Source organism: Grampus griseus (assembly GCF_964374135.1).
Source record: "Grampus griseus genome assembly, chromosome: 5".
NCBI lineage: Eukaryota > Metazoa > Chordata > Mammalia > Artiodactyla > Delphinidae > Grampus > Grampus griseus.
In genome coordinates, this window is record NC_138998.1 from 95,731,858 (window position 1) to 95,758,347 (window position 26,490).

Below are 26,490 nucleotides of genomic sequence, written 5' to 3' on the forward strand. Positions count from 1 at the left end.
TATTATTATTATTATTATTTTTTTTTTTTTGCGGTACACGGGCCTCTCACTGCTGTGGCCTCTCCCGTTGCGGAGCACCGGCTCCGGACACGCAGGCTCAGCGGCCATGGCTCACGGGCCCAGCCGCTTCGCAGCATGTGGGATCCTCCTGGACCGGGGCACGAACCCGTGTCCCCTGCACTGGCAGGCGGACTCCCAACCACTGTGCCACCAGGGAAGCCCTCCAATTATTTTTTTAAAAAAGAATCTTCCCAAAGTCTATCAATGCTATATTCTCTTGTTGCTTTTTCATATTTGGAACTGCATTTGGGAAGAAAAATTTCATCTAGTATTTGAATATCTTTTGGGGGCTAACTGCAATGCCAAGCAATAGGAATTCCAAAATAAAACTGTTTTAAAGGTTACCCTGGAGAGCTCGCCATCTAATATGAAGACAGGATTTAGCAGTAGCTGTGCTACCCAGTCTTCTACATGTATTTTTAAATTTAAGGCACGTAACAACTTTGTGAGGTAGTTTCTATTACTTGCCCCATTTTACAGCTTAGAAAATTGAGGCACAGAAAGATTTAAAAATCTGGTTAAGCCATACAGCTAATGTCAGAGCCAAATTGGAACCCACATACTCAGTCACCAGAGCTCCTGGAATTCACCCCCATGTTATACAATACAATGAATTCATAGAGAAATGAGCAGCATGCTGAGCAAGGAAACTACCTGGGGGTATCAGGGAAGGCTTCACAGAGGAGGTGACATGTATGCCGGGTCTTCCAGTTGGAATGAGAGTTGAAGTTAAAGGTGTGAAAGGTGAAAGACAGATAGGGAAGAGACACAGGGTAGAGAATGGCAGCCAGACTAATCTGATGAGCATCTGGGTAGCCTGGAGGAACACAGATGCATGAATGAGTCAGTAAGGTTGGTTGGAATGAGCTGGCCAGGCTTTCGAAGAGTTCAGCATCAATGTCTTCACTGTGTGGGAAACCCAATTTTGCCTGACACTTGGCTGAAGATGAACTGGAAAACAAGAGTTCCCAGCTTGTGTTTGTTGGCTTCTCTGCCCTGTCCATGCTACATCCCACATGGCTGTTTAAATCAGTGGTTTTATTTTCCTCCCTTCATCCATTTTCAGATAAACCCATCCTTTGTGTGTGTCTGCTGAAATGAAGTTACTGATCACATTTTAAAATGGAATCCTTTTCAAAGGAAAAACTTTTAAACTGAATGAGCAAATGTATCCTAATTACCAAATACTCATCTATTGTAGCCTAGGCCCTCAAAGTCAACATTACCCACGATGGCAAAGTCAAAAGTACTTATCAAGAACCAGTGCTGGATGTGCTAATTATCTAAATTCCACTCCCTGTTTTTTTTTTTTTAATGTACCCCATTTACTGGACCAACTATTACAAGAATCTCTCTTATGAGCAGAATCCAGATTATAAAACAGGCAGAAAATAAGACGACAACATATTATTTGCACCAAGTATTTCCTTGGATCCAGTATGTAGCAAAGTGAACAGTGTAATTTGCTATGTCGGTTTGATGTTGTAATGATTTCAAGATAATATGGGACTGGGAGTATTGCCATACTTATTTTTATTTTGTCAGGAGTAATGTACCAGTATGGCAATAAACAAACTTTGATTTTCACATGAGATAAATAGGATATTTATTCTTCTATGGTGTAAATACACATTATTTTCTATGGTCTATTTTTTTTCCAGCTCACCTAAATAGTTTGTGGAGCTCATGAAACAGGGAGGAAACATGAAGGCAATAATACATAAAGACAGGAGGCATATCCAAGAATATAGCCATGTCCAGTATCATGAAACGATGATTCTGAACTAAAAGCTTTTGAAATCCTTATAATAATCATTAAAATAATAGTGCAAGAAGGCAGTAAATATAATAAATGAGAGTTATTAAAATATACCATTATCTTTGACATACGATGGTTATTGGGCATAGTTATTAATGCAATTTACCCTTTTATCACCGCACGGGATAGAAAAGAGTAGGGTTTGTTTGTTTCCTTTTTGACCCATTCATAATGATAATCATTTAAAGCCAGCCATCTTACTGTGCTTCCTCCAGCAGAAACAGACCAATCCACCCAAGAACTCTTCACAACTAAGTTTCCACGAACAACTGAATTGGCAAAGACAACTCAGGGTAATGCTATTTCCCCACCTCTGGATAGTAACTTTTCCTTCTTTTTTAAGCAGGAAGAAAATTTTCTTTTAAGAATGTAATTTTTCATCACAGTGAGTTAAGTTTTTTCATTGCATAGGTACAGGACATCAGCCAAATAGGAATATTTGTATGAATACCAGTTGAATGTAGGAAAGACAATTTCTTTAGTTAGAGCTGTGCTTTTGAATGTATGGTTGACTGCTTCATGCTGATGACTAAGAAAGAGAGCTCCCATTTTTTTTCCTTGCTTGACCTTCTTTTGCCTCATTTTCCACATCTGATAAATAAGAATCTTTATTTCCTTCTCCTTCTTCCCCTCCTTTCTCTCTCTCTCATTCCTCTGTCCCATCTCCCAAACTTGATCAATGTGTTGGTATTGTGGCCTGAGAAAGGAAACTCGTAACAAGAAAAATCATTTTTTAATGATGAATTAATATTAAAACATCCAAGAAGCTTTATTCGGGGGTCTCCTTATATTATTTTTTCCTTCTACTTTTTGGGAAGTTAACTCATCTACACAGAGCTGTCTCTCACATCTTCATGCTCTCGGTAGTCTTTCCTTTTTATATCTTTCTGTCCTACTTGGATTGTAACCAGTTGCAGATTTCTAGTATTTTCGTGTTTTCTTTTTTTCCCCTTAATTACGCTCTTTTGCCCATGTCTACCTCTAGCATATGGGAGAAAGCCCAAAAAACAAGGGCGAATAATTTTTAAAGAGTTGTAAGACAAATTTATTGTACTCAATTGTCAGTTATAACTGGGGAGGGAGCTTTGTGGAAGAAACAGAGCAATATGGGGAAATGATAATAAAAGAAATCTAATCTTAAGGTATATATTTTATAATAAGCAGAGCAGTACTTGTTCTAAATAAACATGACTGACAGTGCTCTCTACGGTACAAGACAGTTCTTGTAAATTTTGTAAAACTTTTGAACTTGTTTCATTTAATTTTTATAATGGTTTAAATGTTTATTTTATTATTTACTTTATTACCTTTCTACTTATTTTTAAAATAAAGTTAATGTACACAGAAGTAAGGAGCCAGTGTAAGGACAGCCCTCCCACACCCTCATTACTAGCTTCAGCCATTAACAGCAGGTGTTCAAACCTATTATATCCATACCGCATCCTGATTTTTATATGTTTATTTTTTAATGTTTTTGCAAACCTCTTTAATGTCTGGCTTGATAGAAGATAGCTGGATTCTCATAATCAAACACATTGATGTTTTTACAGCAAAACATATAAATACTTACAATAAGCAGGGTAAACACTTTATTCAGCTCAGGTTGTATTGCCAAATGAGAAAAAGATTTCAGCTTTTTTTTGTTTGTTTGTTTGCGGTACGCGGGCCTCTCACTGTTGTGGCCTCTCCCGTTGTGGAGCACAGGCTCCGGACGCGCAGGCTCAGTGGCCACAAACCCGTGTCCCCTGCATCAGCAGGCGGACTCTCAACCACTACGCCACCAGGGAAGCCCCAAGATTTCAGCTTTTCAAAGCTTTGTAGATTTCAGAATTGAGGGTAAAAATCATAGACCCGTTCTTTTCTTGTTTTTGCTTTTTCTTACTTTAATGGGAGTATCAATATTTTTATCAAATTGCTTCTAGAACATGGTTTTATTAGATGAGTTTCACAGTTGATTGGTTGTATATCCAGGATCTGATATCATTCTGTGAATTGTCTTAACATATTTATATAATGTACTGTATTTTAATTACTTTCTTATGTTCTGAAGATCCTGAGCTTGAGCCTAACTTGTGCAGCTCTGGGATTCACACTTTTCTAGACTCATGCCAAGGCTCTTTAAAGTGGGCTCACCAGAAATGCATTTCCAACCTGGTCCAGGCCAGTAACCCTTCTTGGGAGTAGAGGGTCAACTTTAGTAACAGCACGCTGTGTGTCCTAGGATCACCCTCTGACCCAACCCTCATAAATGCGTGCCTGAGCTCTATGGACAAGGAGGTCAATCTACTGTATTATTTTTATTGTGTTGTGTTTTGTTTCTAATAGTAGGTATCAGATGTGCAAGACAGTGCACAACAATTTGAGAGATGCTGTAGGCGTGAAATTGTTTCTCTTGGTCTTCATACTCCACCCACGCATGTACCAGGACCTTGTGGCTTTTTGGTCTCCAAGCCCTCAGCAGTGGGGCCAAGTGCTCCAAAGAAACTTAGTGTCTAAAGCCTACAGCATGAACCTACTAGTAGGATCTCCGGCACATTTTCTCTGCGTCATTCTTGCTTCTTTGTCTGCTGATACAATTCCCTGCAGCTATAACTGAAACCCTGACCTAACTCAAGCTTCTCTCCTTTTCCCCTCTCATCTCAACCCATGGTAGAAATCCACTTGGCCAGAGGCATCCTGGGGACATTTTGATTATTTTACTTATTTCAGCCCCCTGATCCGTATGCCGCCCAGGGCATAAGGGCTCCCTGGGTGTACCCTTGTACCTTGTACCCTTCTTTCCCTCTCCCTATACTGGGCAAAACAAAGGTCCTTCAAGGTATTTCTCCTGTAATCCTTGTTTATCTATTTTTGATGTTATCTTTGTCAAGTATTTTTAGTGTTCTTTTAAAATAATTTTTATAAAACTCTTTAGATATGAAGCCATCTTTTAAAATTATTTTTATTATTAGTCACCAAAAGCTATGTGGAGATGATATTTACAATGTTACATTCTCACAATGCACCTTTGTCTTTTTTTTTTTTTAGTTTAAAATTGAAACCCTCAATCAGTTTTCTCAAGGCCATGTGTTACCTGGTGATGAGCTATGTGAATAACTCACAGCCCAAACATAAGTTATATTTCAGCTCCTTTATAAAAAGTTCTTTCAAGATTTAAGTAAAGACTGTATAAAAAATAAAACCAAAACTCTGATCCTGTGGCTTTGAAATAATGAATGTAGTGCTGATTATTTCTACACTCTTCTCTGTTTCTTTTCTAAAGTTTTAAAATTCATATGTGTTCTAGAATGATACTAATAAGAGCCACGATTCTTATGTTTCTTTAAGCAAAAGCAATCTAACATTGAAGAAATTAACAAGAAAGCTGAAATATGTTCAACTGACCGGGAATCCTACCACTCTCAAAGAAAATTGAAGAAAACCATTTGCAAATCATCATCACACATTTCAGGGCATGTGAGAATTGATTATTTTTAAATAAATCAGTACCTCTGTTCACTCTAGTTATTTCACTTTGAAAGGAGCACATTAAACCTACAGAGAATTTCAGTATGTGTCTGCTGGTTTTGGCCTGAGTATGGCAAAATTCTACTCATCAGTCCTTGCATAGGAAGTTTATAAATGAGCTACATTATAATCTGTTTTGCAGGTATATTTTTTAATGTGGTAGGCAAGGCATTTGCTGATTTATGGTTACATAAATACCCATTCAAGATGTGAACAAAATCATTGAAAATGGTGTAATCTACTTAACAAAGTTTGCAAGAAAATTTTTTCCAGTCTTAGCTAAAGCATTACCAAGAAAGTTGGTGGCAGGAAGCAATGTGGTGTGTCAAGGGTGGCAGAGGAGGGAAGGCAAGGATAGACACATCCCAGGATGGATGCACACTTTAAAAGCTTAGGGAGCAAAAATATTTCAGCTGAGTTTCTCATGAATTTGCCTGCTTACAATGGTCACTAATTTTTTAAATGTATTTGACAACTCTTCATTAATGGTCCTCACTGTGCCAGGCCCTGGATAACAGGAGCAGGAAGTAACAAGGTGGCATGTTGGTCCAAGGGCTGTCTGAGTTCTTGATCTTTGCTCACCCTCTCTTGATGGGCAGGATACCAGAGGTCATTTTCTCTCATCCCTAAAGCTTTAATGGATGGCACTAAGTGAGTATTTATTCACTTCCGGGTTCATGAGCTAAGACAATTAGATACAGACCACATGTTTCCACTCTTTTCTTCTTACATACCTAAAAATATTTTTCTTTCTGCCTTTAATATTATTTGTCTCCTTTGGCAAAATAATGTTTCACAGTGACTCCCTGATTGAGAGATGTGAATGGATGGATGGATGGGTTGATGGACAGACGCATGGATGGATGGAGGGGTAGATGGTTGGCTTATATGTTTACCATATTAAGCAACCATGTGGTGAAATAAATGCCCCTGAAAAACATGGACTAAATGATGACTAATCCTTAACACACGTTACCAATGACCTACCTCACTTTGACTGTGTGCATCTTTAATTTCCAGGCATGAATATTTTCACTTGCTTTTTTTCCTTCAGCATCAATGCTGTAATGCATACTTGGAGATTTAAGAATATTCTTTATACTTCCATGCAAAGTGTACAAGCTGTTGGTCTGTAGAGTACTAAATCTCCATTTATTGAGCTCAGGAGTGCTGGTGATTAAATGTGAAGCGTTTCCTCTGTTTCAGCACCACACAGATTGTATACAACTCCTGTGAAGCCCAGAACACCTGACAAACCACACATCAGGCCTGGTAAGTTGTTTCTCTTTCTGATGACCTAAATAATCAGCATATCTAAGAAGATATAAAATGTATTGAGAAATTCCCTGGCAGTTCAGTGGTTAAAACTCCGCGCTTCCACTGCAGGGAGCACGGGTTCAATCTCTGGTCAGGGAACTAGGATCCCACATGCTGCATGGCACTGCCAAAAAAAAAAATATTGAAACAGCCAAATATACCAAATGATGCCTATATATCCTTAAACTGAAATAAATTACATACAAAATTCTGATCCTTGTGGGTAAGTAGAGAGGAAATAATGAATCCATGGAAGTGGCAAGACTTGACTGAGATTTTTAAGGATAATCAGATTTAGATACCACCACGGAAGCTTAACAATATAAAAGCATTTTTAAAATAGTATTTTTGCATAAATCACACACACTCTCCCCTCCTCCTTCAGTTTTCCATGGCAATTATAGAGATAGCATTAGCATTAGCTATGATATATTACATGTTTCAAATGTTATCTTTTGAGAAAAGACCTCTTCCATTATAAAAGACTTGTTCTGGGAGAATATTTTTACTTGATGCTTTCAGATTAAAAAAAACCAAAAATACACATTTTACAGGTTTTAAACATCAAAGTAAAGTGAAAATAAACTGGAAAATACTTTTTTTTTTTTTTTTTTTTTTTGCCCACAACATGCATCTTGCAGGAACTTAGTTCCCTTACCAGGGATCGAACTTGGTCCCCAGCAGTGAAAGCACTGAGCCCTAACCACTGGACTGGTAGAGAATTCCCAGTAAATACTTTAAATCTAAATTCACCAAAGGATTTCGGATCTCCCTCACTGGAACTATTAGTGAAAAGTTAACTTGGGGGTTGATTTGGTCCATATAAATCACTCCTATGCTAACATACAAGTTGGACCAGAGACTCTGGTGTTTTCTGCCCCTTTTCTCCTCTGTGATTCTAAGAAGTTTTAAAGTTCTAAATGAAAAAATGGCTTATAAGCTAACATTCCCGGTGAACATCTCTCCAGGCACATGGAAGAAAGAACAAATACATTTTTCTTTGATTTATGGAGGAGCCCATATTTTTTGGAATAATCCTCCGACTCCATGTGATTTTTCTATCATGATAACTGTTGAGAATTTAACGTGTGGCTGGTTATATTAAACCTTTCTACAAAATAAGGAAACAGTAACAATAATGGCTAACAGTGATGGTGTGCTAACCATGCATCCTGTGAGGTAAGGCTGAGGAAGCTAAGGCTTAAGAAGGGCTGGGAAGTGGATTCGAAGGCAAGCAGTCTGGCTTAAGAACTCACTCTCTTAATCGCGATACACTTAGTGCTTTTCCTTGAAAACTCTGCTAAATGGAAGATAAAAAGCTGACTTCAATGTTTTTGTACTATTATAACTCTCAACAGAGCAGGAGAGAAATTTCAATGGTTTTATCATAGTTCTGAGTTTAACGGTGGACTTGGGCCAAGATTATGAGGGAGCGTATGTACCTAGAGACTCCTCCAAAGTGACCACGAACTTATGTGTTAGGAGGCCTTGACAAATAAATACACATCAAGTTTTGGGTTTTCTTTCGGCATATGTAGTCCTGATCTTTCTTCAGTCCCATTTTGGAATGTATCTAGTGCTTATCAATGAAGCCAGCTAGTTCCCACTTAGAAATATAAATTCCCTCTAGTTTTTCAAGCCCAGTGATCACCTCAGAGTACATACTCAGGTCTCAAATTCAAGTCTATGATTTTTATACCAGACTTGTGATTTCTATATTCTGAACAACAGTTTTTGGTGAGTCATCATATTTTTATCGCCCAGTTAAATGACTTCCAATTCTCTGGAAAGTTTTATTTTCCTTGGCTACAAATTTTCAATTAAAAAATGTCTAAACTACTTATTTCCCACTTTATTGTAGTTCTGAATAGGACAACTACAAGACCCAAACCCAGTACAATGCCCAAAGGGAATGGAATGGAAACAGGTAATGATCACAAATTTATTTCCTTTTGATCCTATTAAACTCTAAATGTTTTCATTCAATTTTTATAATTTTGTTGAATGCACATTTCAATTCCTTTTTTTACCAGTTTTGTTAGTACAGCCAGTTTTGGAAGTTCATAGAATTGAAACTTGTAATTCATTCTGAAGTCAAAATTTCAACAACAAGAACAAAATTTCAAATGTCTCTGAAAAGATTAAAATATAGTTTTTCACTTTTCTCAGCCTAGTCCGCTAAATCAGCTACAGCTACAATATATAGTCTTGATTCTTAAAAATATCCTGAATATGAATTATTGAATTAAAATATCAAAATAGCTGTTTCCCTAACTTCAAAACACTTTCTATATACAGGTTTGGTCTTTGAGATTGTTATCACTTCGTTTTCCAGTTTATAATTTCGCAAGTACCACTGAAATTTTTTTAATACACCCAGATCTGTTAGCCACCTGGAATATGACATTTAAATGAGAAGAGCAGTTAGCAAATGATCACCCTGGTTACAAGCATATCAGTGTTTCCAAATCATTCAGTTTGATTCAGTGACATTGCCCTAATCCAGTCTCGTCTATGGAATATCATACAGATAAATAGAACAATGATCTGATAAAAGTTCAAACACTCAACTCACTAAGTGGATAAATGGTAGTTATTAAATGCCTTAATATGGGATTGCATTGTTCCCTTGAACTATTTTTTAAATAGTGCAAATCTTGTGCCTGCTTGTGTAAAAAAGCATAAAAATTAGTTTATTTAATATGTATATATAAAATCAACCCATAATTATTCCCTAATGAGAAAGAGATATGAATACTACCTGAAGACATGTATTCAGTCTAAAAACGATTTAGGGGCTTCCCTGGTGGGGCAGTGGTTGAGAGTCCGCCTGCTGATGCAGGGGACGCGGGTTCGTGCCCCGGTCCAGGAAAATCCCACATGCCGCGGAGTGGCTGGGACCGTGAGCCATGGCCGCTGGGCCTGCGCGTCCGGAGCCTGTGCTCCGCAACGGGAGAGGCCACAACAGTGAGAGGCCCGCATACCGCTAAAAGAAAAAAAAAAAAGATTTAGATTTTTTTTTAAGTGTGTGTTTTTGTACTCGGTTATTACAATGTCTGAAGTTCTAGGAATTCACTTCCCTTCAATTAATGAGGCAGATACTATAAATTCCTGACTCATGAAAAGCAAGAAAGCATTCCAATATCTATTTATGCTCAGCTGTTCCTTTTATTTTTCCCAAGTGGGATTAGGCAGTTCATAGTGTCTCAGATTGACGTAAACAGTCTGGCTCTAAACAGAGCCACCTTCTTAATATTCAAAATAATTCCCTGGAGTTTGCCTAAGTACAAATAGAAGAAAGCATTTATGTTAACAAAACAAAGAACAAGTAGCTATGATCAAACTTGAAAGCCATTAACCTTCAGTATAATCAAGCATTGATTCTCACAAGGAAAATTCTGTCTTTTGGAGGGAAAACAGAGCATTATTATATTTTAGTTTATTAGCAATATAAATATTTTTTCCAGAGCCACTTGTAATACAAACTGACATCTGTTACCCTCTTGTGTAGATAAAGTCAACTTTGTAATAACTCACCTAACTTAGCTTTGAAAGGATGATCTCTTACCAGGACTTCTTCAGTTTAATTAGTTGGTTGCTGGTAGAAATAGATTGATGGACTACTGAGCCCACACGCCACAACTACTGAAGCCTGCACACCTAGAGCACGTGCTCTGCAAAAAGAGAAGCCACCATCACAATGAGAAGCCCACGTACCGCATTGAAGAGTAACCCCCGCTTGCGGTGACTAGAGAAAGCCTACGTGCAGCAATGAAGACCCAAGGCAGCCAAAAATAAATAAATAAATAAATAAATTTTTAAAAAATGAGCAGACAGGATATTAGCAAGAATAGAGATCTAAACAGCACCATCAACCAAATAGACTCACACAATTATGGTGAAGTGACATGGGGCAAAGGTATAGAGGCAGTTCAACAGAGAAAGGACAGTGTTTTCAACAGATGGTGCTGGAAAAACTGGATATCTGTATGCAAAAACACTAAACAAAACAAAAACCAAGCAAACAAAGAACTCCTCTACCTAAACAAAAAGGAACTCAAGGTGGATCATAGATCTAAATGTAAAATGTGGGGCTTCCCTGGTGGTGCAGTGGTTAAGAATACACCTGCCAATGCAGCGGACATGGGTTAGAGCCCTGGTCCAGGAAGATCCCACATGCCGCAAAGCAACTAAGCCTGTGTGCCACAACTACTGAGCCTGCACTCTAGACCATGTGAGCCACAACTACTGAGCCCATGTGCCACAACTACTGAGCCCATGTGCCACAACTACTGAAACCCGCATGCCTAGAGCCCATGCTCCACAACTAGAGAAGCCACCTCAATGAGAAGCCCACACGTCACAATGAAGAGTAGCCCCCGCTCGCAGCAACTAGAGAAAGCACACATGCAGCAGCGAAGACCCAACACAGCCAAAAATAAATAAATAAATAAATAAAATTTATTTTAAAAAAAGAAAAGAAATAGGTTGATAGGCACAGGTAAACAAAGCTGAGCTCATTGTTTCCCCTTTCCTTGCTCCACTACCATCCCCAATCAAAATGTGTTGCACATGTTCTATGTTCTGATGTCTGTCTATTGGGATCCCCTTTCAGGGAAGGACTTGCCTGACCTACCTGAAGGGAATGAAGTCAACAGACAGTATCCCACTGTCATATCCTTCACAGTCAGCCTCAGCTGAGAGGGCCTTGATTGGAGATATGGGTGGTACATCTCCTTGTCTACCACAACATATAACAACCAAATGATATTTACCTCAGGAATGCAAGATTGGTTTAACATTCAAACAAATTAGTGTAATTTACCACATTAAGAGAGCAAAGGAAAACATCATATGATCATCTCAATAAATTAAAAAAAAAATCAACCATTAGACAAAGTTCAAAAAACATTCATGATGAAAACTCTCAGAAAACTAGGAATAGAAGGAATTTTCCTCACTCTGATAAAGGGCATCTGTGAAAAACCTACAGCTACCATCCTATTTTACAGTGAAAGTTTAAATGTTTTTCTTCTAACATCAAGAACATAAGCAAGGATTCCTACTTTTACCCCTTCCGTTGAAAATAGAAGCAGAGTGTTAAGCCAGTGCAATAAGATAAGAAAAGAAGTAATGGTATAAAAATTGCAAATTACAGATGCCATTGTGTAGCATATTATGAAAGGAAAATTTAACACCTCTTGAAATATTTACCTGGGGAATAGTGTCTTGAGAAATTGGTGAGAAAAAGAATGTTTTTAAATCTGTTCTCTTCAGGTTGTAGACTTACATGAGTCCACATTACTTAGACTGTGCATAGTTTTGATCTAACTTGTTAATAGAAATGCAGGTATTCACATCAAGTTTCTTTTCTTTCTTCTCTGACCCAGTCCTACTATCTCATTCATACTCACTTCTAACCTCTATTGAGTCTTAATGAGATACCATTTTTGTGTTAACTGATTCCTTATCCAAGTTTGACATTTCACCCATAATATGTATGTTTGTTATCCATCTCACATATATTTTCCTATAGCTTTTCTTGCTGAAGTTTTCAGCACAGATATTTTACATATAAAAAAATCAGTTGATAAAAGGATGTGTTTAGGATTTATAGGACATATTCTTCATGATTTTAGGCCACTTAATGTTGTGCCTTTGGAAAACTAAAAAATAAAGATTCTGAGGCCTCAAAACTATGGTCCTTGATTCTTTGGGCCTCTATACAATTCTTTCAATGATTCCATAAGCCCCAGGAATCTTTAAATTATCTTGAGCAAAGTTTCTTGATTTATAACATCATTATAGATATTTACCCTGCTTTATGTTTATTTCACATGTATATGTATAAATATTTCTCCACCTTAAAGTTAGAAAGTAGCCTTCAGAGAATGAAGTTTTAGGTAGGTCATTTTCCCAGCAGTCTGCTTTTTCAGGGTTTCCAGAGATGTGTCTCAGCTTAATTGATATGTTCTACATGTTATAACCAACTTGAGATCTGACTCCAGAGATGCAACAGCATGCCCTAGACCAAGGGGATTGCACAGAGTACAATCCCACAGACCAAACCCAGCTCACTGCCTTTTTTTCATAAATAAAGTTCTATGGAAACATGGCTTGCTTTCACAATATAGTGGCAGAATTGAATAGTTGTGACAGAGACAGTATGGCCCACGGAGCTGAAAATATTTACTGTCTAACCCCTGACAGAAAAAATTTGCCCATTCTGTGCTAGACAATCTCTCCAACTTTCTCCCTATGGAAGGAAGCTGCTGAGTTGTGCAACTATTCTTTCATTCAACTGACATTTATTGAAAGCCCATTATGTGCCAGGCAAAATGTAGTTTGGAAACCACTTGGCACATGCGGTTTGGCAGATATATTAGATAGCTGAACCCCAAACTCCTTTCTCTACTCCTTCTTCTCCTAATGAGGAATCCACACTTCACTGACCCCACACGGAGTATGCCTGACAACAAGAACCCAGACTCCTCCAAGGTGAGGAATGTGTTTGTCTGAGCTGTGGCTAAATCTTCCAGTCTGCTGGCTCATCACCCCTGACTTTTTAGCCAGGTGCTAAGGTTTGGAGACAAGGGTGAGGAAACCAATCATCCATAAATACCACTCCTTTTGGTCACAGGGAATAGTCTCTGTTACATTTGGAAATTGATTCCCAGTTTACTGTGTTTGTTTGCAAAGCTTCTGTTACCATGGTTAAAAATACCCAAATCCTTACTTCATTTTTGACAGTAAATTGCTAAAGGGTGAACTATGTAAATCCAGATATTTTTGGAGAAGTCCCATATGGCAGTGGGGGTTCACACTGAAGCTGAAGTCTTGGTTCTTCCAGAGCCAACTCTGCCCTTTAGAAAACAGTGGATTAATCCTGCCTGAGGGAAAAAGAATTCAGGTCACAGCCTGGGCCAGACTGGCTGATTGCCAATTCCTGAGGATTCTTTCTCTGCAATAGCTCTTATTGGCTTCTCCTTTGCCCTCCCATTGCCTCTCTGCTACCTTTGGCATTTGTTTGCTCTCCTCATTTCAGGGCCACAGAAGTTCACTGGTCTCCAGGTCCTGTGCTCACACTGCTCCTGGCTGACATGCAAACCACAGCTAGGTGGAACCAAGGCCAGAACTAGAGCTCAGTCTCCTGTCCGCTGTTCAATGCTCTTTCCCTGCGTCCCGCAGCTGCCTTCTGCTGGGTTCTTACCAACGTTCTCATCCACTACTGGCTTTTCTCTGTTTCTAAAGGCTGGACAAAGTCCAGTTTAGCAGCTGACATTCTATTGATTTGGATACTTAACCTATAAGAATCATAACAGTATGATGCTTCCATCTCCGCCTATACAGAAAGTGACAGAAAATGGCTCGTTTCTGCTGATTTCTCCCATAACTGGAAAAGAGGCCAGGGATGTTTACATGTTTGATCTTATTCATAAAGTAATCCTGCAGACTTTTGTATTCTCTCCTACATCTCCATTTCACCAGCCTGTGACTTGTTGGATCTGCATGTGCCTGGTTGGGAAACCATGTCATCCTTGTATTTCTGAGTCCCACACACCAGTGGCATGGATGAATGACACGTGCTTGCCAGCCATGGCTGTTTAGCCCTTACCCAGTGGTGGCACTTCAAACCACCCAAAAGAAAATGTATAGGACTTGAGGGCTAAAGTCAGAGTCATTGTGAAGAGTAAGAGAAGCGTTAAAAACAAAATTCAACCAAGTAAATTTGAAGATTTAATTGGTTTTATTCAACAATTTCTGAATCAGGCAGCTTCCCATTTAGCAACCAGAAGGGCACTCTGAAGCGTTGTACAAAATGGAAGGTTTTTTTTAATAGGAAGAAGGGTGGGGCAAGGGAACTATTAGAAAAAGAAAAGAAAATACTATTTTTAGGCCAGGACAACTTCTTTTTGGGTAGAAGAGAGTTGCATGGGTTTTAAGTAGATTGCCTCTTCTCCCTCTGGGCGATGAAGGGTGCAGTGCTGACCAGAATATTCCAGACTGGTTGATTGAGATTACATTTCTGGGGAAGGTCAAAACTGCAGTTAAGTCAGCTTTTAAGTCTAGGCTTGGTATCATGGGCTTTAGCACAAGTGATGCCGTTTTGGGCCTGTGGTTTTCTCTTTAACATAGGGAAGAAGATGACAGGAAAAAGCACTCTGTACTATCCCAATTAGTGCTTAGGAGATGGGCTTTGGAGCTGGGCACACATGGGTGTGAATGCCTCCACTTCAGCTGTGAGTCCTTGGGCAAGTGCTTACTCTCCCCTTGCCTTGGGTTTCCTCATCTGTGAGACCCTGGTGGTATCTCCCACCCAGAAGAGTTGTATGGATCAAATCACGTCATGAATATGTAAGGCGCTTGCGCAGTACTGGATCAAAATACTTTGTTTTCTTAAGGGTGGAAAGATTTGGAGAAAGGCTATGAAGAAGGATCTACTGAAGTCACACATAGCCTACTAAGCTTCTAGAGGATATAATACAGTTTTACCCTCAAAAAATAGTGGTAAATCAGATCTCAGCAAGCCACGTTATCCTGGTGACACAAATGAAAGCACTCTGCCTTCCCTTAAGCCATGGACAGAGTGACCACCCAAATGAGTCACTTCCCACCTCCATTACCACTAAGAGGAGGGCACAGGAAGAAAACTAATGAGCTATTTGTTCTCACAATGCCTGTGGGATGAGCCACAAAATAGTCAGTGACCACAGAAACATTTTATTCCTACCACAAATCAACAGCAGTTGATTCGTGGCTACATACATTCACCTTGATTTTATATGTTATCTCTTATTCAAATAGCAGAGGGTGTGGGATTGTAATATTGGGTTTCATAAATTAATGTTAATCATAATTATTATTATAACTGTTAATAATACTAATAAGTTAATATTATAATGCTGACTAATGCCCATTATAGTTATAATAATTTCATAAATTAATGTAAAAATATCAGCTTCTGTTGTATACTTAATATATCTGCCTACACGTTAAATGAGACTGGGTGTATAATGTCCCTACAGAGTCCTGGAACTCAAAACAGGGTTGTTGTTGTGCTTGTCCTTGTTAATATACTAACTAGCATTTTAATTCAATGTTTATTCTTATTTTTTAATTGGTGAATTAGAGTCAGGTCCTCAGAGTATGGATTCTCTTTTTAGGGTGAGCCGTTATATCTAAGATAATATTTACTTTTGAGATTCTAAAAAACGTCTGTTCCTATTATTTCTTAATGAAGACTGCCGGCCACATCAGGGAAGATTATTTTATAATGTAAAAGAATAATAATTTTTAAAAAGCAGGACAAAAGCTAAATTGGTTCCCTCTACCCTTAGGATTGCTACCCAAAACCCTAGAACCAGATTGTGTTTGAGGGACTTAGGAGATAAAATAGCGCGCAAAGTAATTTTCAGGTCAGTTTCTTCCAAACAGCAATTTGGAATTCTAGGCGTGCCCAGGCCTGATTTACAAATCTCAAAAGCACAGATCCAGTCTGTGGCCTAACCAGCCTTCTAGCCAAGAACTCTCAAAAAATATTTTTAAAGTCAATTCATTAAGTACAAACCCAAACACACTGGAATTTTAAGGGTTTTCATTGGGGTAGAGGAGTTGGAGAAAAGTTTTTTAAAAACCACAAAATTTGCCCATGAATATTGGCAAAAAGAAAAAAAGAGCCAATCACTGTAGATGAACTACTCCTAGCAAAACAATATCACCCAGGCAGGCAGTGCAGGGTGGGCATCATAGAAAATTCAGGCAAAACCACGTTCTGCAATCAAACACTAACTCTGCAGAGAAAAAATCACAACTAATGAATGCAGTAGGGCTTTAAGTTTTTTTCCTATACACAGATGGGAGAAGCCCATGAAACTCTCGGAGCACAATAAGTTTCTGTGAAGACTACTTACCACATTTTTGCTATCTATTTATTCTGTCATCCTCTCTGCTCACAGGGGTCAAGCAAGCACCACTGCCATCCGGTGCTGATGGAAATGTGTCAGTGGACTCTTCTTACTCCACAAAAAAACCAGGTAAGGAATAAAATGCTGACTCCCTCACTCAGCTCTGCTCCGAAACTTGTAACTGCAAGTTACATGTGCTGCAGCAAAAAAAAGTAGCATCCTCACCGTCCCCAAAGCATCAGAACCATGCTAACAGTACAGGGGTATTGCTAGATAAACATACCAAAATATTATCTTCAGGAAAATAAAAAGCACTTTATGCACAAATTGAATATTAATAAGTACCTCTAACGAGGCACTGATTTAATAATTACTTTATATAATGTTCTGAGGGGCCACAGTGGACAACTGCTGAAGCGTAACGGTGGATTCTACCTTTCATCATATACAAGTTTTGTTCTTATGTAATTTATTATAATATCCTTTTGCCTGAAATGATTTATGTTTCTAGTTTGAGGCTGTGCTCTATATAATAGGCCAAAATTATGAAGCGATAATATCTTTGCATTGAATAAGAACTCTGTGCTTTTAAAAGGATGCTGTGAAACCTACTCTGATGTATTAATGTCTGGGTTAGAGATCTGTATTGTATCCTCACCACTCACTCTCCCTCCCGCCCTGCAGTACATGCACACACGTGCACAATTCCTAATATCCCAGGAAGTACTTAAAGCCACAGGGTATTTTCCTGGATTGTCAATTTTACTTGAAGATTTTTAAACCAACATATTATGCAAAGAAAGAGATGAATTTTTAAGCTATAACACAAGACTTAAAAGAAAATTTGGGTTAAGGTGGTCTGCTCCAGGTACCTCTAGCCTTGTCCACCTTTGTGCAGATTATAAAAAGGTGTCTCTTCCCTTTGCCCTTCGGGCAAACCATTTAGAAAAACGTTCCTTTCCTCTGGGCTGGCAGCCTTGCACCAGGGCTCATGGGTGTGTGAGAGAGCAGAGTGGATGTGAAACTTTGCCTTCCACTTACAGCTCCCTGGCCAGGTGCCCGTGTGTGGTGACTCTGCTCTCCATGGCCACAGGCTTATTGCTTCTGCCATCAGGGCTATTTTGTTGTAATCGTTTGAGAAGTTCTGAAAGTGTTTGTTTAATTATAATTACATAATAGAGTTGGAGGATGGAGTGGAACACCTACTAAAGGAGAAATTATATGCTTTACCAACTCAAAGCTAAAATGGTGTAGGAATTGTAGCCTGCAAATCAAAGGCAATTGGAGATAATGAGACACAGAAATGCTACTGTCGAGTCTATATAGGAAACTAAAGATGATAAATTCTATACATCTATTTTCTACTTTTCCTTTCAAAGGGCAGATGTACTGATATATTTTCATCTATAATTAGAGAATATTTTACCCATACACAAATGTGCTTCGTTATCCCTGGGTACGTTACAAGCACTAATTTAGAAGAACATCAGAAAGTATTGCAGGCACTTTTCTGTAGAATCTATTCTCTCTCATCCAGCTGCTACTTGTCAAACATTATATATTTTTAAAACCCATGATTTTTATAGAGTGAATCCTTATGACCACTTTATCTGTAATATAATCTCCTAGCCACAATCCCAGGCACTCGTCGCCCACCCTTGCCACCTAGACCCATGCCCCCACGAAGAAAGCCTTTACCACCAAATAATGTCACCGGAAAGCCAGGAAGCGCAGGTACGTCAATCACATACCTTCCTTCTCCCTCCTTGATCTCACTGGCCAAACGCAAGCCCTTCTTGGTGTGATAGCTCAAGCAATGGACGAGCCCTTGGTGTGTGTGACATGTGCCTGTTTTGGCCCCAAAGACCAGACTGTACATTATAGTTTTGAGGACTCACATCCTGATTCTGGGTGGATGGGGTGAAAGCAACCACCCATGTCCATCTAGGCCAGTTTGCTTCTTAGATGCTGTGTGCTTTGTGCTGAGAGAGAAGCTATCACAGTTTCTTCAAAAAGTGGATTATTTTGGATGAGATGTTTTGTGCTGCCAACCCACCAGGTGTAATGGAAAATATCGTCCACTCATCATCCTGTCTCTTGAGATAGAATCTTTTACATCTCATTGATAGCTCCCTTGTCCACCAGCCTTCATGCTGACCCCAGTATTACGGTGCAAGGGGAAAGATTGGGAACTGGAATACTCAGGGTGACTGAGCAGGTCTAGCCTGTGCAACAAGGCAGGAATATATTTTAAAGTCAAGCTGCCTCTCAGCTTGCTCACATGCCTCTATCCTAGGGCATGTGTTGTCTTCTTCCCATAGAATGACCACTCCGAGTCACCTGGGATACTTGTACTTCATCCTTGTCTTAAAGAAGCCTTCTCTAGCTCCCCAAAGGAGACTTAACATTGCTTCTCTGTTCTACTTTTCCTTGAAACATACCTCTATTAGAGCAAACCACTGTTTTATACCTATTTGTTTGTGTACTTGTCTTCCCCTACTATATCATGAGCTCTTTGATGACAGATGACATTTTCTCTGAATTCCCAGAACCAAATCCAGTGTTCATTGACTGAATCCAGTAATCATTGAGTGAATATGTGAGTGAAATTAAGAATCAGTGAACCTAGTTCAGAGCAAAGATTCACCTCACTTTTCTTAAAGTTTCTTCCAGTGGACCTACCAGCAGATCAGATCATGTTCCCATTTTTCCTCCCTCTTCCTTCATCTCTACTTCCTAAATATTCTGTAGTCAGAATCAGGATAACAGTGTTAAGGACAGCTGTGAAAGATGAAACTGATAAGGATTTCTGAGAAAGAGAATGACTGTCACTCTTTTCACAGGATGAAGGAAGGTGTGGTGATGGAGAAGCTTTCATGATGTAACAAGGGGACAGTGGTCTCTAGATTGTTTTTTCCATCAGCTGAAAGAGGAATCAGCCTCTCATCCATGCTGATGGTGCCTTCCTGGGTCCAGGCCTAGTGACATGGCCCCAGTGAGGAGACCAGGTTTTCCTCATTAATTGTAACCTGGGGCAGCTGTGACTTGAATTTCTGTAGCTTTTAGTTCAGACTGAAAGTGATGCCTCAGTTTCCCCCATGGAAGAGTCAGGGGAACCTCCCACCACAGAGCTCCCCTACAAGGCTGTGTGTCTTCAGTTGCACCTCCACGGCCTTGGTTCCTGCCATATGAAACCTTGCTCACTGCCATCAAGAAGTGTAGCTTTGGTATAACTCACCCAGCCTGTGGGATGGTATAAACACATCCCACTTCTGAGATTAACTCTGGTGCCCTCCCTGCCCCATGCTTTCCACCTCTAACTCAAAAGAAATGACTACACTGAAGAGCCAAACACAAATGAGGTCAGTTATACAGATCTGGCCTGATGATCATCACAGAAAGTGCGTACGGAATTCAGGAAATCAACTCAATGTTCTGGGAGTCCTCTGAACACAAGCCTTCTTGCACATGTGCCTCTGAGAACAGTCTTAGGCTACTACGAGGCATCTCCACCTGTCCCCTATCTCCAGATCTACCGAGCCCTCTCAGTCCCGCTCTCCTTGCCAGGACGAGTGCTGCTCTGCACCCTCTAAAAAGCTCCTTCAGGCTGCAGTGCAGTGTCTCATGGTTTTCACTCACCCTCTCATTGGGGCCTACTCCCACCAGGACCAGGAGCTTAAGTCTGCAGGGGCTGGACCAGCAGCCCATCTGAATGGCTCATCCGTGATTCTGTGCTGGGCCACAGTCCTTGGGTCAGTCTTGTACCCCTTGACTCCCTATTGTCTGAGAATGATTCCTTTTCCCAGGAGGACTATAAAACCTAATCTAACCTCCACTCTATTCTACCCATACTTGCCTAGACCTTGGGATGCATCCTGTTTGGGAGACCTATAGGTGTTTTTAGAGTGGAGGAGACATTGTTGAATATAGCATCTCAGGGTGACACTGTTCTAGCTACAGGGCAGAATCACAGACATTACCTTAGAAACTTCTTCTTCTTCCCCCCCAGCCATCTCCCATGCCTGCCAGTTAATCTGCAGTGAGGCCACTCCATCCCCTTGACATTTCTCATGTAAAACCCCTTCCATCCAGTCTCATTGCTTCTTACATTGTTCACCTCCTCTGCCCTTGCCTACGCAACTGCTTTAATCTCTTGATTTCTCTCTCTGCCACCAGCCTTGCAACTTAACTGTTCACCCTCTCCTCATCTGATCATGTTACTTCCCTAGTGAAAATCTTTTAATGGGTCCTTATCACCTAAAAATAATATCTAAATCCATGGTATGCAAGGCCCTTCATGAACTGCCCTTCTCGGCCCCTCCGTACTGTGCTCTCACTGCTCCTGGCACTCTTGGCTCTCACCCCTTCAAATTCAACACGCCATGTGATTTCATGCTTCCCTGACCTGGTTCTTCCTGCAACCTCTGACTAGAATACAGCTCTCAGGCTTACCTACTGATCACTTCTCCTCTTTATTGGTACATCCTCTGGGAAGGCATTCCTGCCCTCCTCCCACCCAACACTCATCATCTTTCCCTGTAGACTTGTCCTCTCTGAGACCTTATCCCATGCTTTCACAATATCTATAATGCTTCAGTATAATTTGGCTCACACATCTCTCCCGATCAAGGACACCAGGTCTTATTTTCTCTCTAATCCTGGCATATAGTGCCAAGCCACATGGTAAGCGCTAATAAATATTTATTGAGTAAATAAATGGGGAACTCAGCAGGGCTCCCTATAAAGCCTGAATCCTTTGGCTCTACATTACAGGAATCATTTCATCAGACCGAGTAACTTCCCCACCCTTGAGGGCAACACTCAGACCTACTGAAGCCCCCTTGGAGAGAACAGAGACAGATAAAAAGCAACCAACAGCTCCTGCCTCAGGAGAAGATCTTGGTTAGTATATCAGTCACTTCCCACTGGATGCTTAGCTACGAAGTACTAAAGGATTTCAAACTAGGGAGAAAAGAGTCCCAGTTCTGGATCATCTATTTTACTCAATTTTATGATTGCTATGAATTTTTTAATTTAAAAATTATACTTATTTCTAATGTTTTATTATAGAATGTGCTCCTTCCCTTTGCAGACATAGAATGAAGTTCCCAAGATCTTTAGGAAAGTCTTCCTAAAAAGATCTAGATTACCCAGTGCTTCTTACTAAATCACATGCCATTACTAATTACGCATATCTTAATTTATTAATGAGTATTAGCTACTTGGTTGTAATCTTTGAATCATTATTTATTACACTGAAGGGCACCAGCAGGACACAATTAAAGGCCTTTTAGTGTGGATAATATGTATAGTAATACTAATAATAATTGAAATCAAATTGCAAGGAATTGACTAGGAGGCATATGTATTAAATATTTATAGTTTTACTACTTTTTCATTGTATCTTCCATTCTCAGGTAATATGACTGACTTTAGTTCAAGTCCAACAAGAGAAACTGATCCTCTTGGGAAGCCCAGATTCAAAGGTATGTATGACTGGCTCCAAATCTCCATTTTAACAAAGCTATCTTTGGTGGGTGTATCAGTCAGCTGTTGCTGTGTAATAAACAACCACAAAATCTTAGTAGCATACTCTAAAAAGGATTTATTTCTCATGTGTCTACAAATTGCCTGGAGGTCAGCTGATCTACCATGTGTTTGGCTGGGTGGTTCTACTTCTAGCAACAGGTACAGCTGGACCTCTTATAGGTTGGGCTCAGGTCTGCTCCACATCTGTTTATTTTGGTGCCCAGGATGAAGGACTAACAGTGACCCAAGAGAAGCTATTCTCATGACAGTACAAAGTGAAGAGAGGGGGAGTCCAAAAACCTGACCACATTTCAAGCTCCTTCTTGTGTTATACCTGCCAATATTCAATGGCTAAAGAAAGTCACATAGCCAAGCTCATAACAAAGATTGGGGAAGTATACTCCTTCCATGGATATAGAGAATGTTTTTGAAATATTTATTTATTTGTTTGGCTGCGCCGGGTCTTAGTTGCAGCACGTTGAATCTTTGTTGCCGCTGCGGGATCTTCATTGCGGCATGCAGGATCTTTTTAGTTGCAGCATGTAATCTCTTAGTTGCAGCATGTGGGATCTAGTTCCCTGACCAAGGATCAAACCCAGGCCCCCTGCATTGGGAGTGCGAAGTTTGTTAGAGAATGTTAGAGAATGTTTTTGAACAGTAATCTAATCTACCACAGTAAAAGAGAGATTATATGATATAGAACCCAGTATTTCCTTTTGTGATATGTTTTTCTGAAGTATAAAATTTGATAAATTTCAACATATGTATATACCCATGAAATATCATCACAATCAAGATAATGAATACATGCACCACCTCCAAAAGTTTCATCATGTACCTTTATAATCCCTCCTCCTCACTCCTCCCACCCGACCTCTAGTCCCTAGGTCACTATATTATAGATTAGTATGCATTTTTGGAAATTTTACATAAATGAAAAAAATACAGTATGAACTTTTTGTGTGTGATTTCTTTCACTCAACATAATTATTTGGAGATTCATCCATGTTGATAAATGTATCAGTAGTTTATTCCTTTTTATTACTGACTAGTATTCTATTATATGGATATATACTAATTTATTAAAACTGTTCACAACATTTGGGTTGTTCTAATAAAGCTGCTATGACCATTCATGTACAAGTCTTTGTGTAGACATATGCTTTCATTCCTTTTGGACAAATTCCAACAAGGAGAATGGCTAGATTGTATATAAATGGACATTTAACATTTTAAGGAACTGCCAAACTGTTTTCCACAGCAGTTGTACTGTTTTACCTTTGTGCCAACAGTATATGAGAGTTCCAGTTCCTCCACATCTTTGCCAACACTTGCTATGGTCAGTCTTTTTAATTTCAGCCATTTTAGTAAAGGTGTAGTAGTATCTGATTGTGATTTTATTTTGCATATCCCTAATGACTAAGGATGCTGAACATCCTTTCATGTCCTTATTTGCCATCTGTATATCTTTTTTGATGTGTCTGTTCAATTTTTTTGGTCTATTCTTTATGGAGTTGCTTATTTTTTTATTATTGAGTTTTAAGAGTGTTCATATTTTCTGGATTGAAGACCTTTTTCAGATACACACTTTGCAGTGTGTATTTTCTCCCAGTGTTTGGCTTCTCTTTTTTAATTTTAATGAAGCTCAGTTTATCAATTTGGTTTTTTATATATAGATTGTATCTTTTATGTTATATTTAAGAAGTCCTTGACTAATCAAAGGTCACAAAGACCTCCTCTGTTTCCTTCTAGAAGTCTTCTACTTTTACATTTAGGTCTATGATCTGTATTGAGTCAAATTTTCTATATGACCCAAAGTATGAATGCATTTATTTTCTCACTTATGGATATCCAAATCATTCCAGCATCATTTTTTGAAAAAACTGTTGTTTCTCCACTGAATTTAATTTGTACCTTTGTCAAAAATCAATTGTCCATATATATGTGGAACTATTTTGGGGTTTTCTAGTCTGTTCCAGTGATCTATTTATCTACCTTTCCATCAGTACCACAGTGTCTTGATCACTGGTTTTATAATAAGCACTGTGATCAGGTTATGTTAGTCTTCCAACATTGTTCTTATTTTTTAAACGTTGTTTTGGTGACTCTAGGTCCTTTTATATTTCCATCTGAATTTTAGAATGAGTTTCTCAATGTCTAAAAAAAATAGCCTGTTTATATTTTTATTAGAATTGCATTGAATCTGTAGGTCAACTGGGAAACATTGACAGCTGTACAGTATTAAGTCTTATTACCTATGAACATGGTATATCTCACCATTTATTTAGGTGTTCTTCATTTCTCTCACCAATGTTTTGTAGTTTTCCATGTAAAGAAAACCATAAAAGTAGCATTTTTTATTTCAGTTTCTAATTGTTCATTGCTAGTATATAGGAAAACAATTGTTTTTCATTCAATGAGCTTGTATTCTGAAACCTTGCAAACCTCTGTAGTCTTTTTGTAGATACACTGGATTTTCTACCTACAGAATCATGTCATCTGAGGAGAAAGTTTTACTTCCTCCTTTCCAGCTTAAGTATCTTTTTTTCTTGCCTTTCTGTACTGACTAGAACCTCTAGTGAAATATTGAATAGAAATCGTGAGGATAGGTATCTTTTTCTTGTTCCTTATATTATGGGAAAAGCATTCAGCCTTTCACCATTAAGTATGGTGCTTCCTGTAGGTTTTTCATAGATGCCCTTCACTGTGTTGAAAAAGTTTTCTTCTATTCCTGCTTTGGTGAGAGTCATTATCAGAAATGAATGCTAGATTATGTCTAATAATTTTTCTGACTTTATTGAGATGCTTATGTGGTTTTCCTTTTTTAGTGTGTTAATGTGATAAAGTAATTGTTCTTGAGTTGTAGGCTACCTTTGCATTCCAGTGACAAATTCCACTTGGTTATAGTGCATTCTCATTTTAATATATTGTTGGATTTAATTTGCTAAAATTTTGTTTAGAATTATATTCAGTGAGGGACATTGGTCTGTAGTTTTCTTGTAATGTCTAAGTCAAGTTTTAGTATCAAAATGATGCTGAATTTTTCTTCAATTTTCTGAAAGAGTTTAGAACTGGTGTTGCTTCTTCCCTAAATATTTGTTAGTATTTACCAGTAAAGCCATCTGAGCCTGATATTCTCCTTGTGAGAAGGGTTTTACATGTAACTCACTTTCTTTAATAGGTACAGGACTATTTAGAATATTTTTTTCCATAGTGAACTTTGGTAATTTTTGTCTTTCAAGTTATTGGTCCATATCCTCTAAATTGTCAAGTTTATTGGCATAATGTTATTCATATTCTCTTCTTACTTTGATATCTGTATAATTTGTAGTGATGTCACCTCTCTCATTCCTTCTATTGACAATGTGTGTCTTTTTTTTCTCTTTTGCCTAACCAGTCAGGCTGTAGGTTTATCAATTCTTTTGATCTTCTGAAAAGATCGACTTTTTTTCATTGATTTTGTCTGTTATTTTTCTGTTTTCTATTTCATTTATTTTTTACTCTGATCTTTATTGTTTCCTTTTTCTGCTTAATCTGAGTTTCATTTGCTCTTCTATTCTAATTTCTTAAGGTAGAAGATGAGCTCATTGATTTTGAGCCCTCTCTTCTTTTCAGATGTGGAATTTAGTGCTACAAATTTTCCCCTAGATATTATTTAAGCAGCATCCAAAAATTTTTGATATGTTGTGTTTCCATCTGTACTCTGTTCAAAATAGTTTTTAATTTCCCTTTTGGTTTCTTCTTTGACTTATTAGGAGTATGTTATTTAATTTCCAAATATTTCAAGATTTTCTAGAAATCGTTTCATTACTAATTTCTAATTTAACTCCATTGTTGTCAGATACTCTGTATTACTTGAACACTTTCACATTTATTGAGACATTTTTTAAGGCCCAGAATATAGTCTATCTTAGTATATGTTCTCTGTGTACTTGACAAGAATGTGTATTCTGCTTTTCTTAGTGGAATGTTGTATTGGTTTGCTAGGACTGCCATAACAAAATACTACAGACTCGGTGGCTTAAACAACAGAAATTTATTTTCTCACAGTTCTGGAGACCAGAAGTCTGAGATCAAGGTATCTTTGGTTTCTCACATTGGAAATTAGGTCTTCACCATAGGAATTTTAGGGAAACACAATTCAGTCCATAACAAGTATTCTATAAAAATGTCAATTAGGTCAGTTTGCTTGGTTGTATTGTGCAATTCTTTTATATCCCTAGCGATTTTCTGTCTACTGTTCTGTCGATTAATGAGAGAAGAGTACTGAAATCTCTAGCTCTAATTGTGAATTTATTTCTACTTAACAGTTCTATCAAGTTTTGCTACATGTATATTAAAGGTCTGTATTTA

The 26,490-nt window shown here is 38.5% G+C and overlaps 1 protein-coding gene across 30 annotated transcripts in view; it reads left to right on the forward strand.

The window, feature by feature from the left end:
* Nucleotides 1-26,490, forward strand: part of ABI3BP (ABI family member 3 binding protein) — a 262,429-nt gene that overhangs the window by 203,240 nt on the left and 32,699 nt on the right. For 29 of the 30 annotated variants that reach the window (XM_082654463.1, XM_082654485.1, XM_082654467.1 and 26 more), the window contains 7 exons: nucleotides 2,095-2,172; nucleotides 6,593-6,658; nucleotides 8,565-8,630; nucleotides 16,660-16,737; nucleotides 18,238-18,342; nucleotides 21,382-21,510; nucleotides 22,026-22,094. In XM_082654463.1, coding sequence (XP_082510589.1) covers nucleotides 2,095-2,172; nucleotides 6,593-6,658; nucleotides 8,565-8,630; nucleotides 16,660-16,737; nucleotides 18,238-18,342; nucleotides 21,382-21,510; nucleotides 22,026-22,094 — 591 coding nt within the window. The remainder of the gene's footprint in view (nucleotides 1-2,094; nucleotides 2,173-6,592; nucleotides 6,659-8,564; nucleotides 8,631-16,659; nucleotides 16,738-18,237; nucleotides 18,343-21,381; nucleotides 21,511-22,025; nucleotides 22,095-26,490) is intronic. The other variant, XM_082654466.1, reaches the window with a different exon arrangement.